At 34.3% G+C, this 19,958-nt stretch overlaps 1 protein-coding gene across 8 annotated transcripts in view; it reads left to right on the plus strand.

Annotated features, from left to right (window-relative positions):
• EBF1 (EBF transcription factor 1) overlaps positions 1–19,958 on the plus strand; it is a 363,878-nt gene that overhangs the window by 325,111 nt on the left and 18,809 nt on the right. For all 8 annotated transcript variants that reach the window (XM_026696683.2, XM_026696684.2, XM_087924224.1 and 5 more), the window contains exon 11: positions 7,768–7,856. In XM_026696683.2, the coding sequence (XP_026552468.1) occupies positions 7,768–7,856 (89 nt within the window). The remainder of the gene's footprint in view (positions 1–7,767; positions 7,857–19,958) is intronic.

The raw sequence follows: 19,958 nt of genomic DNA on the forward strand, positions 1-19,958 counted from the left end.
AATTCTCATTTGAAGTGGTCTAAGAAACTTAAAAGCAAAATATGTTGTGTATTTTTTTTCATAGGCATCTATTGTTCTACTGATATTATTTTGCTTCAGTATATGTGTATATTTCTAGAATTAATTGCTGCTTTGTATTTTATTTAATGTTGTAACCCGGATCAATCTATTAACCAAGGACACAGGTTAATTTAATAAATTACCATTCTTCAGATTAAACACATTGCCACTTAGTCAAGCATTAATCTCCATTCTGCTAAACCATTTTTTCAAAAAGTGGAGAGTGACCATGGAAATGTTGATTGTATGGAATAGAAAAAATGTGGGACGATCAAAACACTTCCCAATTCTAGTCTATTTGTTGTAGTTTAAAACCACTGGTATGTTGATACAATAAAGTTTTGCTCTTGCAATCCAGTCTTAGCTCTTATTTGAAGGGAGCATAAGGAAGGTAACCAATATTATTTGTTAAGATGTATATAATGTTTCTGCAAAGATAGTGGATTGGGTAATGCATTGGGCCATCACATATTGGCCAAGGACACAAAGATGAATGAGTGAATGAATAAACTTCCTTCCTTTCATATAAGAAGATTCCCAGAGAGTTGAGAATATATTTTCTGTCCTAGATTACATCTGTTAAATGAGAGATGGGAATTCTATTGACCTAGCTGGTTGCTGTTTTTGACTACAGGATTTGTTATGCTTAATAAGATGTAGCAAAGAACTCTTCTTTCTTTTTTACTTTCAAATATTTAGGTCTGTTGTATTTATTATTTTGATTTTGATGATATTAGGACAGTACATTGCATGGTGTTGAGGACATTTGTGAACAAATCTTCATTGGTTACCATTGGTTAATCCAGTTAGATTGAATCACTGAGTAAGCAAATTATCAGAGACTGATTTGCATTCTGAATGATGCAGCTGCATCATTGAGTCTAGACTTTGAAGGTCTAAATAATACCACAGAATATAGAAAACCAGGAAGATGTATCCTTGACCTTTTCCCATTTTGTTCCTGTTTTGCTGTATCTCTGATCCTATCAGTGCAAAGCATGGTTTCTGTCCTTTTGGGAATTGCCTTGCTTTTTCTATATGTCTCTCTTGAAAAATTCTGAGGCTAGCTTACGAGAGCAGCTTGGCTTGCAAATGATTGGAGAAATTCTTTGGCCCTTCTTCTCAGATAAGGAGGAGTTTTGCTTGATATCCTGTAGATGGGAAAGTTTCAGCTAATCAAGATAGATGATGCTAACCAGATGTTAGATATCATGATCTGGTAAGGAAATGTTCTATAAAACTGAATCATGACTTGCTGTCTGATTCTAAATAAATCAGCAGTGTTAATTATCAAAAGGCATGCTTCCATTTCTGCCTTAGAGAATACTTTTTGCCTAAGCATTCGTAGCCGATCATTACCTCGGTTCAATTTCTGTGAAATAAAAAATATCTTTCCCCTTTCATTCTCCCAGTATATACGGCTAAAGGGATATGGGCTTGTGAATATAGTTAAAAAATAAAAAAGAGTTAGCTTTTCCTGGATATATGGGCATTTATAAAAGTTTATCAAAGGAGCATTTCATCTTTAAAGAGACTTAGATAAGGGTTTGTTTTTTTTCCAGTTGCTGCCTCTTAACTTGGTGCCCTCCCCTGCTGTTAGGTATAAGATGTTTGTGGGCATCAAGATGTTCTGGGAGAGTAATAAGTATTGTTGTTAAGCAATTGTGGTGTTGAAATTCAGCTTCAGTAGATCTGCCAGTATTTCTCTAAAATACTTTCTCCGATGCGTGTTGGAGTTCCAGTAAACCGTGTCTTATTGTGCGACCTTTTCATTTTCCAGTGAAAAGGGATCAGCTCGTCAGATAAAAGCTACAAGCTGAAGTACAGGAAAAATGCGTGCTCAGAAAATCCGAGCATGATTGAAAACAAGATGTATTAAATCAATGCAGTTTATCGCCTGCCTATTCCTGGCAATTGCTGTTCTAAGCTCATTCTGAGCACACCCTGAATGATAAAAGTAAACTGTCACGGTGCTCACCAGGGTGTGAGGGCAAGGAAACATGTTTATCAGGCAGGTTGCTATGATTTCCTCCTCCCTATAACAGTTATTGTTAAAACTGTTGAGGACATCAGCTGGACAATTACCAGGGTGACTATTATCGCTGGTGCTAGAGGCTGCTAGAAGCTCCAGAATTTCACATCCATTCCCCTAGGAACATAAGACAAGTTATTATTTTTTTAAATGTAAATTAATTGAAATGTACCTGTTAATCACTCTCAAGGTAAAAATGTCATCATTCTTTCTCCTACTGGTTGTTTCCAAGAATTGAATATATACCAGCACCCAGAAGTTCCTCTTTTAAAATCAGTAAACTGTACAAGATTTTGGAATGAAGCAGTAGCAGTTGAGTGTAAACGAGTTTTTGACGCCATTTATCAAGAGGTTATTGGCTTGATATGGCTCCTTCACAGTCAGCAAAGTGTGTATGTTTAAACTTAATTTTGCACAACAGCCATATATAGGCATATTTATGTAAAATAGCTAAACAATACTTTGTCACAGTCCTAGATGATGACAGGTGTCTTTTCTCATTAAAGTATCCCTATCTACCTTGTACAATATTGTAGATGGTTGGGTTATGTGGTTATCCAATAACTGTTAGTCTTACATAACGAAGAAGAGATTGAAGCCATTGAAGTTGAAGGAGGAGTGCCTGAGTGGCATATACTCCAATTTTAAAAGTTATGTTTGAAGTGTAATTTTGTATTTGCGGAATGTTCAAAATGGCAACAGCTTTTTTTAAAAAATCAAAATGCTGAATGACGTTACGTAGAAGCAGTTCTTCTTCATTTGGAAGAAATGCTTCAGATCTCATGTAAACACAGCAGTTCCCTGCTAGTTTTCCAAGTTGTCTTATGAACATTCCCTTCATGAGGGGATTCTTAAAGTAGTGGCATCTTTCTGTCAAGGTCAGGATTACCAAGCGAGGCAAAGCACAACATCCCTGCATGGGCAGATTCCTCTTGATAACAGTAAAAATGTTCTTTAGATGGGGGAATCTCAGGATATGTGTGCAAAGTGGAGTTTGATGATTTTTTGCATTTTTGGTTAAGAAAATGCTTTGCTGAGAATTTGAAGGAGAATTATATTGGCTGTGTATTAGATTGCTTTCTTTCATACACAATCAGTGTTGTTTTGTGTTTGAAAATGATTAAAAACCAATTTTCTTGTAGCTGAACTGTTCTCAGCCACGCAGTTCTGTTGGCAACAGTGCAGGTAGTAATTGTGTATACTAATTTTAAGAGGCAATTATCAATTTGTTTAATAAGTGACTAACAATTAATGCTAGAATGGGAATTGATTTGCTATTGCTTTCTTTGAGATATTTCCTAAATGAAAAGGACAGGAAAAAATATCAAGGATATATGTATACATATGCATATGTATGTATATGTGTATGTAAAAGTTCAAAGAAAAATGGCATGTTTTGTTAGATTGGTTGTATGCCAATCTGTTATGCAAGCTATAGGAGTTGACTAGATATGTGACGGTGCTAAGATTTAATGCACTGAATTAAATATGGTGGATAACATGAAAAAAATATGGTGTGTTCAGAGCTTTATTCGTTCTTTGCATATTTAATATGAGGACTTGAAGCAAGTTTCTACAGGTTTGAGCCTTATACATTAGTTGAGAATACAACCGTGCAACCCACCAGGTAGCAAAACTGTTCTCTGTGCTAGCTAAATACTACACTTCAGAAGTGGATGAAGCCAGGATCTGTTTTGGAGTTTTAAAGAATGAAATGAGTGCCTTAAATATCAACAAAGATTAAAACTCTAAGCTTACTGCTTAAACCTCCAAACACTAAAATGAATGACCTCAATTTTTCGTCCATTCTGGATAAACTCCAGGGCTGCAAAAAAGATTTCATTCATTCATTCATTCATTCATTCATTCATTCATTCATTCATTCATTCCTTCCTTCCCTATCTCACCTAAGTAACTCTGGGTGATTTACAATAAAAATGATGTTACAGTATTAAAACCCTAAATAAGAACAAAGTTAAGAACAGAATTTAAAAGGTTGGGGTTAAAATATTGAAAGTTAAAGAGTTAAAAAGATGGAGAGAACATCATCTCAATACCAACTTTCACCAAGGATGCATATAACTTTTTGACCCACATGCCAATTTTAACACATTTTCTGAAGGTCAGAAGAATGGGAGCCTGCTCTGGGATTAAAGGCTGGGGACAACAGCAGAGAAAACTGTCTTCCTGGATCTTGCCAATTGGCATTCTTTAACCAATAGAATCCCTAAAATACCCTGCCTGACCAGTTGAGATGGAACAATATAATTAGGATGAGACAGTTCTTCATCTAACCAAGGTCCATGGCATGAAGGGTTTTAAAGTTCCTAACCACCGCTTTGAATTGGATGCAAATTGAGGTGCCTTCAATCCATAGTCATTCCATCTTACCAAGAGTCAATTAAAGCCTCCTGTCCTCCATCATGGAGCCACTAAGCACCAGGAAAGGGCATCCAAGGGATCCCTTAACTTACCCAAGGTGAAATATATCTGTATGTCTTGCTTGCACTATTATTTTTTATTGCATGTGTGTGGGTGTGGGTGTGTATGTTGTGAGATGGGCAGCCATAGAAATCAATGTCAACCAACCAACCGAGCTACCTACCTAGTAGTTCAAAATATTGTCTTGATCTATACTACTGTACACATTCAAGGACAGCTTTTGCTTGTATTTTTTAATCTGATGCCTTGGTTGTGTGCATGTTTAATAATATAAATATGGGTATTAAAATGAAAAAAAATCAGGAGTGCTTGAAATATAACTTGTATTGTTTTGCTTCTGGACATGTGCTGAGATACTTCCAAAATATTCCCCTATAGTGTGTTTATTTTCTTTCAAATAGTAATGTTGAAATGTGTCTAACTCAATTATTCCCATTACATTTGAACAAGTTTCCCAAGCTATGATATTTGATCAGGTTCTTTTAATTGCTGATACCAAGTGTCAATCATTTAGTTGCAAGTTGAGAATATGACTTGAAATAGATGTTTTTTGTGCATCAGTCATTTAATCAACAATAAAAACTTTATTGGTATATCAACAGCCCTTCTTGATACAAAATATGGAAACAGGAAAGATAACCCTTCGAAGTCTGTTAAAAAGGGGAACATACATTCTGTCTATCCACAATTATGAAAATGATCATTCCATTATATACATAATACTGTTATTTCTAAAGCATATTAAAATAAATTCATTGAAAGTACAATTTTATTTATTTTATTATTGTATGGGATGTTTGGGAATTTTTAAGGTACAGTTTTAAGTACACTGCTTAAAGAATTTCTAAGCCTGACTGTACTCAAAGAAAGTTCTTCCTCAAGGGTTTAAATGGTAATTCATAAAATGGAAAGAATAATAAATATTGTGCCTTAAATCATGCATGAGCATAGACAGACAGGTTTTGTGCACCTGGGTATAATTTTAGTTAATTCACACAAGAGACAGGTTGAAAGTTTATTGTTTAGATAGGAGAAAATGGCTTAAATCTCATATTTGCAAAATTGATTGCATTACCTTAAATGAAAATGGTATTCTATTAGTTACTTCAATAAGCATTTCGTTTAGAAAAATATCTTAATAAAAAACTTATCTGAACTTCCATACAACTTAAATTGCATAAGTGAGGGAAAGTATTTTCTTTGATTTAGATGTCTTTGGGAAGTATAATTACTGGCTTTTTACTCACCTATGTAAAATAATGTATTTTTGTAAATGGATTTCTGGCCACTTTAATCCATTTTTTTCCATTTCTTTAAAAAAAAATCACAAAAAGTAAGCACAGTCAATCAAAGAATTTTAAGGTTTATTTCCTCTTTAGAAATGATTGATAGCCATTTAGATTTACAAGCTGACAAGTTAAAGGGTGCTATTGGTATAATTATATACTATATTCACAGTCTTTCAATTTAAATGTCCTTTTAAAATCATGAGATTATCATATCGGTATTTTGAAAAGTAGGCCAGTCTGTTTGGGTTGGTACACAAATTGCTTCCATTAGCCTTGGGACCTATTTGAATTTAATACCGTCTTTAAAATCAGCACTATTTTCCATGTACTTTTGAAACTTAGGGTAATGGGAAAGCATTTTTTAGTATGTATTAACTTTGTTTTTAACGTATGGATGAATGTTACAAACACAAATAAAAGTGTTACTCAGTCAAAAAGATTTTTCTAAAAAATCATTAATTTTTTTATCTAAGGAAAAACATTTATAGTAGGAGCTGCAGGAAATGAAGGAAAACTTTTAAGAATGGTGGAGTAGGTTGCCTCTCTCATTAAAAACATGGAAAAACTTCCAAGAATCTATAAATGAATCCATTTATTCAGCTGTATAAAGTAACAAGTTAATTCAGAATTTCACTAGAGTAATTGCACTGAGGATTCAATTTTATTTAGTTCTTTGAACAATAGGAAGATGTTGTTTTATAGATCTGGCTATTTGCTTATTTCCCAAGCAAGACACTTGTAAAACGTTGTGACACCTAATATTAAAACACCAAAGAATAAATTCTGACTCAGAGTGGAATTTATTGGATATTTCAATAATAGAAGATAGTGACTGAATAGAAATAAGCACCTAGACCAGGGGTGTCAAACTCACGCCGTCATGGTGGCATCACATGTCATATCGAGACTTTTCCCCCCTTCACTAAACTGGGTGTAGGCATGGCCAATCAGTGACAATTCTTTTCTAGAAATACACATAAGCAACCACAGTAATAAAGGTTCATGAAATAAAACAGGTTATAATAGAAAATGTTCAGTTGGAAGAAAACACTATGTCAAAACAATTGAATATGCTGCATACGGTGCTGTTATTTTACTTTATTCATAGCAATAACAATAGCACTTAGACTTTATTCATCTATACATTAAAATATTTTAATCATGTCCAAAGACAGAAACTCCTAATTTTCCATGTTATAAATATGCTTTTATTCTATGTCCATAGATACCTAAAATTTCATTTTGTTTTAATTTTAGGATGCTTTGAGGTCTTACAGTATAAGTGTTGGCATCTTATTGGCATCTTCTGATGCTGGTTAATGCATGTTATATATTTGGTCAAGGTGCTTGTAGTTTTTTTTTCTGAAAAGAAAATTGGTCATAAATGTTCATATTTAATAAGTAAAACAGTATTAACTGTTTTTCCATGATTTCAGGTCAGTCTTTATAAGGTATAATATTAATGGTTCTAATTATTTACCAAATAGAAAGTTATTTCACACAGATGATCAAGTTTTAGAAGCTGACATAGAGCAATTAGTTACATGCACTTTTTAACTCTTCTTTGGGTTCTTCGTAAGTGTCACTTGGTGTAATTTTTTTGCTTTAAGTAGTATTGGTTTTGGCAGAATTTATTTCTTCATTTTCCATCTCAAAAGCACATTGTTAATATCCTAAGGAAAATATACATGGCTGCATATATAAATGGTATCATATATGTCATAAAAGTGAAAAGTGATGAGCCTTTAGCCTTGTTTTCTTTTGCTTTCAGTTCCACAACTTTTCCTCCCAATAAGATAACATGGGAAAAGTTGAAAAAAAGTAGACTAGAAAGCTTTTAGGAAATGAATTTCTTTGGATCCTCCAGATTGTGATAGCTTCTAGAACTCAAGAATTTTTAGTGAAAAATTCAGTTTTGCTTAATTACTATTTTTCTTCTTCTAGCTTTGAATGAACCAACCATTGACTATGGCTTCCAAAGGTTACAGAAAGTCATCCCAAGGCATCCTGGTGACCCTGAGCGTTTGCCAAAGGTCAGCAAAATGTAGTGTATGTGTGCACATACATATGTATTTATGTTTATGATTAAATCTATAATGCATCACTTTTTTCAAATAACACTTCAGCACAATATAGTCAACGTCTACATTTGGAATAGTACAGCCACATGCTCTGTATGAAGCTTGTTTATATCTGGTTCAGCTTTGTTGCATCCAGCTCTATTCTCATTAAATACATCTGTGTTTAAAGAGAAGCAACAGCTACCTTTACTTACTGAGCCATGTTCAAGAAAATATTATTACATATAAAGCACAAAATTATGTACACACGAAGGTCAGACTCATAGCTCTTTTAGCAATTTGACCATCAGTGCTGATAGAAGCTTTAAAAATTGCAGGAAGAGACAGAATTACTTCTGACTGGTGTGGATGGTCAAGAGATTCTAGGTTTTCTATCCAGCGATTGCACTATCAAAAGCTCAACCAAGCAAATAAACAAACTTAATTTGTCCTTTTACCAAATCAGTCTTTAATGCTTCTTCTTGCATTATATAAACAAGGTGCTGTATTTATACTCACTCTCATTTTTAATCACCCCACCCCTCATATAAACTCCAGTTACCTAACATAAATGTTAATGGTAAATTAACCACAGTGATTCAATATCAATAATAAGATTAGCAAATACTAATTAATACTAAAATTAGCATTAAACATTTTAGTATCCAGAAGGAATATTGTTGACCAAGTTCCCAATTCCCGGTGTAGTCTTCCTACATAGAAGGAAATATGAAGAAAACACAATGGCATTTTATGAAACAAAGAATTTATGAACCGGATTGTGAGAATTGTACCATGATTGTAGAAATGATTTGGTAAAGGATGCTAAGAAGTATTTTTTTTAAAAAAAAATTAAATTGGTAAACATCAAACCATAAAGATATGTCTCTATACTCAGGCACTGAGGTTTTAAAAAGAATTTGCTGATTAGGTCTCAGTGTAATATTTTTTTTGCATACATACAAAATAAAACAATAATTTAGATAAGATTTTGCCAATGGGCAGTTTTCAGGTAAACTGAATCTATAGCCTGTCTCATAGAAATCTGGGAGTAACAATGGAAATATTTTTGGAATGCTGAAGAGGACCTCACAGGTAGCATGTAGCCAGAAGTGGGTTAAAATTGATAATAAAAGTGATCTTCATGCTTATTCCATTATAATGAATACATAAACAAATAAAGAAAGTACATCTACTGCATTCCCATGCTGAACATACATTAGGGATTGCACCTGAAATTCTGGACTCATTTTAGAAAGCAGAACACATTCTCAATTTCTTCTCCTTTGAAATGAAGGTCTATTTTAGCTTTAAAATAATAACAAATGCTACTCAGCTAGCTTGTTAAATTGAATAATACTTTGGTAGAATGTTTGAGTGCTTTATTTGACAGTGTGGGTTCAGAGAATGGTTAATTCTGCAAAAACTGAAGGTTGAATTTGTGTTTATCTTTTAGATAGGGTCAGTTAAAAACTTGACTATCATTAGAAGTCTGTTGTGCTCTTTCTAGAAGCTGGAGCTTATGTAGCCATATGTCTTATCATTTGGTAGTCTGAGAGAGAACAGTAATTATTGCAAAGATTTTACTCCAAAATGAACTAATACAGCACTTTCATTTGCTATTTGCTTGATTCATCTTGTATAGTTGGGCACTTACAATATATATTGCCTTTTTTCCCTCTATGATCTTGAAAATAACTTCTTTTGTAAAATGGCCACCAGTACTACTTTCATAGTGATATGACAAAAACTAAAATGCTATCAATTGTCCACATGAGACATTATACTAAAACCACATGGGAGGAGATTATGTTGTGAAAAATCCAAATTCAGGGATAACTCTAAAACAGGGGTGTCAAACTCGCAGCCTGCGGACTGGATGCATCATGTGCAGGCCATACCCACCTGAGCTCCTCGAATGGGAAAAGGGTTGAAAAAGTCACGTGACGGCAATGTGATGCCATGAGTTTGACACCTGTGCTCTAAAAGGATGACATTTTGATAGCTGAAAGACACAGCCTTATTGGATTTGGAAGGAGGACTTCTTGAAGGTCAGCAGAAAAAGCTTTTTCTTAGTGCATTACTGTTTACAGCAGATTGTGCAGTTTAGAATCTATGGCTAAAAACCTTAGCATACAAAGGATAGAAAGAATAGTACAGATCACTTTGCTCCTGGACCATGTTCTCTTAGGGCAAAAGAGCAAGAACAAGGATTCTGAGCTTTGGTGCAATATGTAGTAGGTTGGTTACTGCTTAATACAAAAACAGCTTGATTTAGCTTGTAGCACAATTTCTATCTACAAGGAATTAAGATTGTCCATCTAATAAAGTGGACAATTGTCATAAACAGCATCTTAGAACAATGATTTACAGGAGATAACACAATGTTTGAAATTGTGTGATAAGGGATTTGGAGAACATAAAAATAATAAGTCAAAAATAGGAAGAGAATATATATTCAGTGGATACTTAACTAGAATCTAGAGAGATGAAGAAGCTTCTTGGGTGAGAAGTGAAAAGTCTTCAAAGAAAAAAAAAGCATCTTTGGAATAGAGTCTAGATCAGGGGTCTTCAAACTTGACAGCTTTAAGACTTGTGGACTTCAACTCCCAGAATTCCTCCTTCAGTCATGTTAGCTCAGGAATTCTGGGAGTTGAAGTCCACAAATCTTAAACTTGCCAAGGTTGAAGACCTTTGGTCTAGATTACTATTGCCTAGAGTGTCCCAAGGCGTTTTCAGGTTTCTCACCAGGGTCTTTTCAGTAGTTTGGTCACAGGGATTGAAGCATAGGATAAAAGATCTTTGTCACTGAGAAATAGCTGTGGTTGAATAACTGATTGAACTGACTACTTATTTTAAAAAATGCAATGTCATACCTTTAGATATGTACATTCATACAACAAAATGATAAAACACAAGAAAAGATGCTAATCCCTTAAAGACATTTTCTTCTTAACACAGTAGTTCCTTTGGAAATGTATATGCCAGAATTTTGAAGAAAGCAACAAAGACTGCATTTGTGTATTTTGTTCTGTGGAGCTGAAAATATCTAGTAAATTGATCCTGTGGGAGTAATAAATACACATTACTTTATCTTGTACTTCATGTCTTATACCCCTGAGCCTTGATAGAACAACACCACTTAATAGACTTTAAAAAAGAGTAATTACAGTCATTGGTTGTGTGATTTTTCAGCCCTTCCAGCCCTGCCTGACCTTCTAATTTAGCTTACCGTGTCTAACTAATGCATTTATATTCATCTTTTATGAAGCATGTGTAGTACAAAATTGACTTTGCAGCCTTTAGCAAGCTGTCTTACTAGTTGAATATCTGGTTAGTCCCATATTCTGAACTGGGCATTTGTACGGAAGAATGAGCTATGGGCTCTTGTTTTGTTTTGTTTTGAAGAGTGCCAATTAATTATTTCTTTTTCTTTTTTGGAAATTCTTAAGGAATATGAAATATATCATGTAAATTCTACTTTTTCACTTACCTTCTGAAAAGTGTTGTATATACCAAGAATATTTATAGCCAAGCGTAAATGCAAAAATATGCAAGTGTTTCTAAAAGGGTTTATCTCAAACTAATTTTTTCTACTCAGAAATAGTTCAATGTCCAGACATTTCTTGTTCTCTTTTAAGAATGACAGTTGGATAAGGAAGCTGATCTGTATGCAAGACTGACAGCTTAGGAGATGAATGATGCTGCAAAATGTTCAATATCATGCAATTTGTACATGCACGTTAAAAAGTAACTTAAGAGAAGGCTGGAGGAATTCCCTTCTGGAAGAGCAACCCTGAGCTAGCCAACGCATAGACCATTCTCTCTGCTGTGGACTTCCATAACTTTCTGCCCGGTTTACTTATCCACTGGAGCACAATTGTTTTCTGTGCATTTCTCCCCACCATATGGTTACTTCATTACTGTACACTAAGGGTCCATATGGGGAACTTGTGAAGTGAACTGTACTCATTTTAACTGCCAGATGAGCACCAAGCTTAGCTTAAGTCATCTGCTGCTGCCTTTATGTTGTTATGGCAACAGAGCACCAATAAAAAATTCTAATCTACTGTAAGTGTCTCGGATCACAGTATTTTAAACGCTTGCCATATCTGTCCTCTAAAGTGAGCGAGCTTGCTCTTCTGGTATGACAAAGGGTTATTGCCAGTTCCAGCAGGTGGCAGTAAAGAAATCATCCTCCCCGGCTTTCAGAAGTAACATAATTAGAAATCAGCATTCTCTTACAGATGCGTTAATGTCTTTGCTGAATTTTGGGGGAAGGCTGGCCAAGGTGTTGAAAAAGACTTTCAAAGCATACAGTTGTTGAAAAAGACTTTCTTGGACAAGTGACAAGTGACTTGGTTAAGCAACACATTTGTATGCTTCTCTGCGCATGCATGTTTCCTTATTTTGAATGGATTCCTTCAAGCACTATGCTAATTAAGAGCACCTTAAAGCAATGGAAGAAGACAGCAATGTCTTTAAATATGAATCATTTCCACCTCCACAGGGCACATGATATGTTGCATATCTCTGCCTCCCTGTCTACACTGAGAGTGAATGTTTGCAGTCTCCCTTCATCAGTTCACATTAGCCTCATGCTGAATATTTAAACACCAAACAATTTAAACACCCCATGAAGAGACACACTTTCTGTTGGAACTGCAAAGGCTCATCCGATCATAATTTAGTAAATCAGCCATTTACTGGTTTACTTGTGCCAAGAGCTATTCAGCACGACTATATGCCAGCAAGCATTGAAATCTGGTCTCCAGTCACATGGCAGCCCTGTTTCTCATTGGAGAAATGAAACAGAAAATTTCTCTCCTAACAAAGTATTCAGGTTTAGTTAGTCATTTATCCTAAAGGAAACAGAGTGGCGCATACAAGCAGGAGTCATTGTGCACTGTACAGTGTATTCTAATTACAGTAATACTGTTTTAGCATTTTTATGGGTGCGCAACAAGCAATTTAGATATTGCATTTGTAGCCTTTAATCTTTTGCAAATATAAATAATATGCAGTAGCTGAGGAATGACATGAAAGAGTAAATGGAACATCTAAGATACAGCTCAATGCAAAAGATGTATTCCTTTGATAACCAGTTTATACATGAAAAACTATTTGAGAGCGTGGATGCTGCTTGGAGCATCTAACTATGTTAGCTCTTTAATCACTTTGAACATTGCTTGCCTGGTCTGCCTTTCTCATTATGAATCTAATAAATTATAGCTTGCACATGTTAAAAGCAAAGTCTTTTTATTTCTCTACATTATACAAATGGAAGTAAAGTTTGCACGCAAAAGGTTTGTAGCATCTCCCTGGAGTTGAAATATTTTCTGCTTGAAATTTTGAAACCAGTAGCCAAACAGATATAGATAATAACATGCTAAACCATTGAGGGATGTTTCATATGTTGCCCTGCTTTCTGTTACATCTGCAGTCTGGATCCACTCCACTATCAATATAACTAAGTCCAGATCCAAACTGAAAATGCAGGGAAATGGAGGAATAGATTAAATATTTACCATTGCTGTGTCTCCAGATAAAAAATTTCATTAAAACTGTTCGTCTCAGATGAGTACAGGAAGCTCAGCCCTGCAGCTCTCTGTATTCTTTGCATAGGTGTTATGGAGATAATTGATCAATATGATAAGTAGTTATTAGCATAGTCTCATATATACAGCAAAAGTACATATGGATAAAATTTGCAAATGAGGCATTGGACACCCAGAACTGTCTGCTAACACATGCTTATAGCATACATTATTTTGCTTGCATAAATAATGTTAGCGAGATGTTTAGAATGGATTTGGCAATCTGTTAAGATTGGATTATCAACCTATTAAGCCTTTCTCAAGAGCCTAGGATAAGAAATGCTATTGTTTCATAGTAATAAAGGTATCTTCTCAGAATGTGCGCCATTCCAAAAAAAGATAGCTTTTGCAGTTGACTGATAATGATTTTGTCAATGCCAATGTTCAAGTGGTGTTCAAAATGTTTTGGAATTGCACCCAAGGCCCCTATTATTATTGTTACCACCTTTGCTCTCTTTTGTCACAGTTGTTCTACTTCTATTTGCAGCTCTTTATGTTTTGCAATTTTCTCCAGTTCTTGGTCTTACATTCTGCTGTCTCCAGGCATTGCAATGTGCTCTATCCAAACATTTTTGTCTTTCTTATCAACAATTAATAAGTCTTATATGTCGTGTAGCAGATGCTTGCCTGTTTGAATTCTAAACCATGAGATAACTTCATTTTATTATTATTATTTAAATATATTTAAATTGATCTGTTGTCCAATCCCAGTGGACTCTGAAATCCTGTATGTTAGGAACCTCACTAAAATGTGGGAAGTGTGGGAATGGATTATAAAAGATTTTATATTGTGATTCTATCTTAGAACAAACTTTTCACCCACTTGAGCTAATAAATCACCATTTAGTAGAATGATTTAAGGGACTCTACCAGTCTACATTTAGTAAACTGTCAATTACAACTGCTGTTTTATTGTCTTATCTCTGTAGTCAGTGATATACAAAATGCTTCAAATTCAAAACATTTTGACCACAAAATGTCCTGTTTTAAAGTTCAGAACACCCCATATTTTAAGTCTGAAATAGCTGGCCTGATGATTCTGGAAATATTGTGAACTCAAAATAGCCCCTTTTAAAATTTTAGAACTTTAAACAGTTCTATCAAATTTGAAACACAAAGTAGTCAGAACAGCACTGGAACATTTTTCTTAAGATCAGGAGGGATAAAATTTTTGGGGGTGTTCAAAATATGGCATTTCAAATGTAAAATATTTTGATTTTGAAACTTTTACAGACCATAAGCATTCCTCCTTACTACCTGATAATTGTCACAACTTCAGTAATAACTGAGCAACATTAAATGAGACATGTGCCATGTACTATTTTGAGCCAAAGTCCTGGCTAGAATATTATGGATCTGAGGAACAAGATAGAAGAGTTTTCAAAGATGGAAGATGCCTTAGAAGATGATATTCAAAAGGCTGGTCTCTTTCTATATGTGTAGTGTCACTTTCTGTTTCTGTTTGACTTCAAGGGTCATATTTTTTTGCCCCCCAAAGAAACAAATGAAGCATTTCTCTCTCACGTACACACAGTCTGTCTCAGCTCCTGACTGTGCCTTTAAAAATATACAAAAAGTGTATAGGCTGAAAAGGGCCTGAACTTCTTTCTGAGGTGATTTCTTTGTTATGAGAAAGAAGCCCCATTGTTTTCTGTGTTTTTCACTTCCTGGTGTTTGAAGAATCATATTTATTTATTTATAGCCACAATAAGATACGGGTTGATACAACATCCACTAAAATTAGTAATTGCTAGGTCAAGTTCACAGGGCTTCTCTGTGTTATAAAGGGAATGCCATTCCTTCAGTAAGTTCCTCTCTACTTCAGAAGGTCAAAGGAGATGCTTTGCATGTTTGGGGAGTATTCAGTAGATCAAGCACACAAAGCCAGCTGCTTTGAAGAGGCTTACATGCATATTGATTTTTACAGTGTTTACCGATTACTCTCATGGACATCCTCAGTGAACTTCATTCTCAGCAAAGCTCTGGTTTTTTCACCACAGTAGTAGCTTTAACCAATATAGGACTCATAGAATCAAATGACAATTCTCATAGATGTGATAAAATGCACATTTTCTTAGCAACCTTTCTGGGTGCAACTGCAGTTTTAGAAATTTCATAGGACATCCCTGTAGAACACCAATGTTGCCTGTTTAAAAATAAAATCAAAAGTTATATAGTGTGTTTTTTAGATTAAATATGAGCACTTTATAGAACCCTGGAAGTGGACAGTAAAAAAACCCTTATTCTTGTTATGATGATGTCATTTAGTAAAGTATGCAGGAAATTTTTGTCTTTTTTCTTCCTTAGCAAACAAAGGAGCAAACAGACTGTATTACATTATAGATACTTGGGCAATGGCATGCCGTAATCTTGGTGATTGTTTATTTGTAAAATCACCATCTGAACTAATAGATCTTGTATTCTTTATTTATTTATGTTTATCCCACCTTATTATTTTTATACCTAACATTCCTTTCTCTTTCTGTTTTCCTCACAATAAGAACTTTTTGAGGTGGGTTGGGCTGAGAGATAGTGATGGGTCCAAAATCACCCAATTGACTTTCATGCCGAAAGCAGGATTAGAACTCACAGTCTCCTGACTTCTAGGCCAATACCATAACCACTATTGTAATTGAGTCCTCATAGTTAGGATGCACAGGTGATTCATGACAATGAAAAATTACACTCAATATATACCTCACTAATTAATTCATTTCAATTATCAGTGAAATACTTGTGCTATTTTATTTATTTGTTGAATTTGTACAGCTGCCCAGCTAAAAAAATATGAAGAATTTTTTTTTGATACCTATTAAACTAATTAAAAGCAAAAGGAGAATTAATAGCCCTTCAACAATATTAATTAGAACTAAAACAAAATTGCCTGACATTTTATTAATAAAAAACCAAATGTTTTAGTTTCTTAAACTATAATATCTCTGGCTACAGTATGGAGATCTAGATTGCCTTCCAAGACAAAAAATGCATGTATTCTACCATTACTGTAGTAATCATGTCTGAAACATAGATGGAATTGGCCCTGGCTCAAAGAGCTTACCAAGTAATTTATTCAGCTGTTTGCACTTATTTATTTGAGGAAAACAAATAATGAAAATATTGTCAACAACTTTGTGATCTTTCCACTTGATATCTATTAGGTATTTGAATAAAATAAAATTAAAATACAATTTGATACAATGAATGATTTCTATTTATCTGTTTTCTGCCTGCCTATCTCCCTATCTAATCTTTGGTCTTTTCCTCTACCCTATTACCCCAAGATTTTTAACAAATGCTTGAAAGAGAATGCAATTAAGATTAAATGCAATGACAATTATCACAATTCTAGCCTTTGTTGTGGTTGATATCAGATATCTTATGCTCCTTATATTCCTGAAGCAATTTAATTCACCCATTTATATAACTGTTTCAGACATCTGCTTAGATAAATTAACTTCCACCAGATTTTTAGGGCTGCATGTTCAAAAATTAATCACATCTTTCTCTTGCTGATAATAAGAAGGAAAGTTGATGAAATGCTTTAACAACATAAGGCAGGGAGCACTCCAGTAAAATAGGTCTACTTCAACTGAAGCCTCTCACTGCAATAAAATACTATTAAGTTCTTTGAACAGAGAGTTATAAAACATAATTGTTATACATTTGGCATTTTATGTTTCCCTAGAAATTGCCACTTGGTATCTAGATGTAAGCTGTGCTTTTTCTTTTCATTTCAATTGGGTCTGAAGTGGACTTTTACTGTAATGAGAATGCCCCTTCCAGAGACTTTTTAAAAATTATTCCTATGATAAAATATAAGTGAGTGTACTCATTTGTAAGGGTTATAGTAGAGGAGGGATTTTTATCATTTTAATAAAACATTCCCCCTCTCCTCTGCTTTTTTATAATATACCCAGCCAGGGAAAAATAGAACAAAATACTACCAGAAATCTGAAACAACATGTTTTTTCTTTTAATGTAAGTCCCACTAAGAGGCAGTAGTTAATAACTCCCAGCAACCTTATTCTCTTTGGATAGTTCTATTTTCCTTCTGAAGGATTTAAAAAAAAAACCACCATATCCTATATTCTACTCTTTCAAGTGTTGGTAAATACTGTGCAACAATTTTTAAGTTCAGCTGATTATAACTTTTCACATGTAATATATCTGACTGCAGGTGACATAAACTTCCTAGTCAGAATCTCCTTGCATCTCTTTGACATGTGCTTGGGAAAGCAACAGAAAGGATCCCTAGAAAGAATAAAAAGTCCTTGGGTTTCTACTAGGTCATATTATTACATGTTTTGGAGAAAGATTGCCATGTTCCAAATAACAGACAAGTTAGTTTGAAGATAATATATTTTAAAAAGCTGATTGACCTGTTTTGATTGGAACCACAAGGAAATTTTCTATGTAAATAAGCCTTACCCAATGCCTCTCAAATTCAGTGACCAAGAATCTTAAACTCTGTCCATCAACTAAAACTCTGTTCTGCTTGCCCAGTTGCCTTTTCCATATTAGTTTAGTTATAGTAAGTATGAATAACATGGAGCAGAACTCTACGTTCTTACTCTATCTCATGATTCATAGACACATGGGGAAATACATTGGAAAAGCAAGAATTTAGACTGCATGATATTTTTCTTTACAATAGCAACTAGATGACTTGCTTGGTTTGTTTCTTTTTCCTTCCTTGCTGAGATTTTACCCCCTCCCTCCTTGTGATTAGGGAACTTTCTTATTGATTTGTAATATATTAATGGCTTGATGCCTGCGAGCTCTTACCCTTTACTATTTAAAAATTGCTATTTTATATAAGCTTACCATATTTCCTTTATCAGCTTGGCTCAGTGTAGAGCAGGTGGCAAGGTCATTCAGTGAACGTTTATGTTAGTGCCTAAGGCATAGACTGTAATCTTTGGTCTGGAGGAAGACTAAGCTAGTTTAGCATTGTTTACACTGAGAGCAGTTTTGCAATAACTGACATCTTTACCAAGATCAAGTGCATGATATTTTAAATTAGACACACCATGGAAATTGGGATCTTTTACCTGCTGGAGACTACAGGATCCCAAATTTCATTATCCACAAGATTCCATCAGACATAAATTTTATTTAAAAGCTTAGATGGAGCTGTAGAGTTTGAGAGGGTGGACAAGGAGATAGTGCAGACACTGAGGTAAAATGGTAAGCCTGGTAAGACATCTTGAAGAGTTAGATCAGAAAAATAGGTATGAGGGTATGAGCAAGCTCCTTCTTTCTAAACTAAAGTCATAACATTTGGGGAGGGGGTTGAGTCTTTTTATGTTGTTAATCACCATTTAAAAGTGCTCAAGAAATTAGAGTGCATGTGCACACATAGATATGCATACACATAGAGTGTGAATGTTGGATTGATATGCTGGTTCTTCATCATTTAATGTCAATAATATTTCGTGTTATTTCATACTACCTGTACATGAGGGTTATTTTTACACCAAAAATAACAGCGACAACAGCGAAGGAGTGTCAGAAAAGTAATTTTTAAACCTAAGAAACAGATTATTTTATATATTTTGGGTGAACAGATGGAAGAGCAAGTGCCAGATATTAATAGAACCCAATATTATAGCATATGTTTTACATGGAAAAATACACTGGCATATGCAGTAAGATCCTAATATAAAGAGGTACGTGTCACTATAATAACTAAAACCTCACAGATGGTTTAGTCATATTTTGTCTAAATTAATCCCACATGGAAGAGATTCCTCAAATCAATGTGCAATCTTCTGATTTAAACCTGAAATTTTCAAGACCCGCTTTTCCTCAAAATCAGAATCTGTATTAGAATATAACATGATGTGTTGATGTAGCATCAATTAAATAAGAAACTAGAAGTCAGTATTGCTGCAAAAGGCATATGAAAATATAAATGAAATTGTTGTCATTAAGCACTTCTATGAAAGATGAACGATTTCTTGGTTAATTTTGTCACAATACAATGCTAATATAGTTTTTAAAATATCGTATCACTCTTGGGGCATAAGTAATTGATAAGCTTTGTACCTTGTGGACAGTTATTGATTGAAAATATATTGCCTGCAACAAACAATTCTTTGAAGGTGGCTCATTGTTAACATCAATCACTAGTTATAAAAAAATTACCTGCAATGTTCTTTTTGCCCATTTCTTAATTGATTTAATTGTGAGCAGAGTGATTGAGCCAAGAAAGCCTTGAATAAGATATTATACAATCATGTTAAAAGCAAGTGACATGCATTCATAAATATTCATTGGTACTATCCATATTGAACGTTGTGATAGAAACCCTAAGTAAATGTGGAGTTCCTATGTATTTTACTCCAACTTCCTAACATATTATTTCCATGGACATATTGCTTTGCTTCATTCGCTTTGCTTATAATATCACCCCAGGTTCATTTTTATATTTGATTCTTTGTGTTGTTTCAGAATGGAAAGATTGACTGAGTGAAAA

Source organism: Pseudonaja textilis, chromosome 2, assembly GCF_049901715.1.
Source record: "Pseudonaja textilis isolate UNSWEBS1 chromosome 2, rPseTex1.2, whole genome shotgun sequence".
NCBI lineage: Eukaryota > Metazoa > Chordata > Lepidosauria > Squamata > Elapidae > Pseudonaja > Pseudonaja textilis.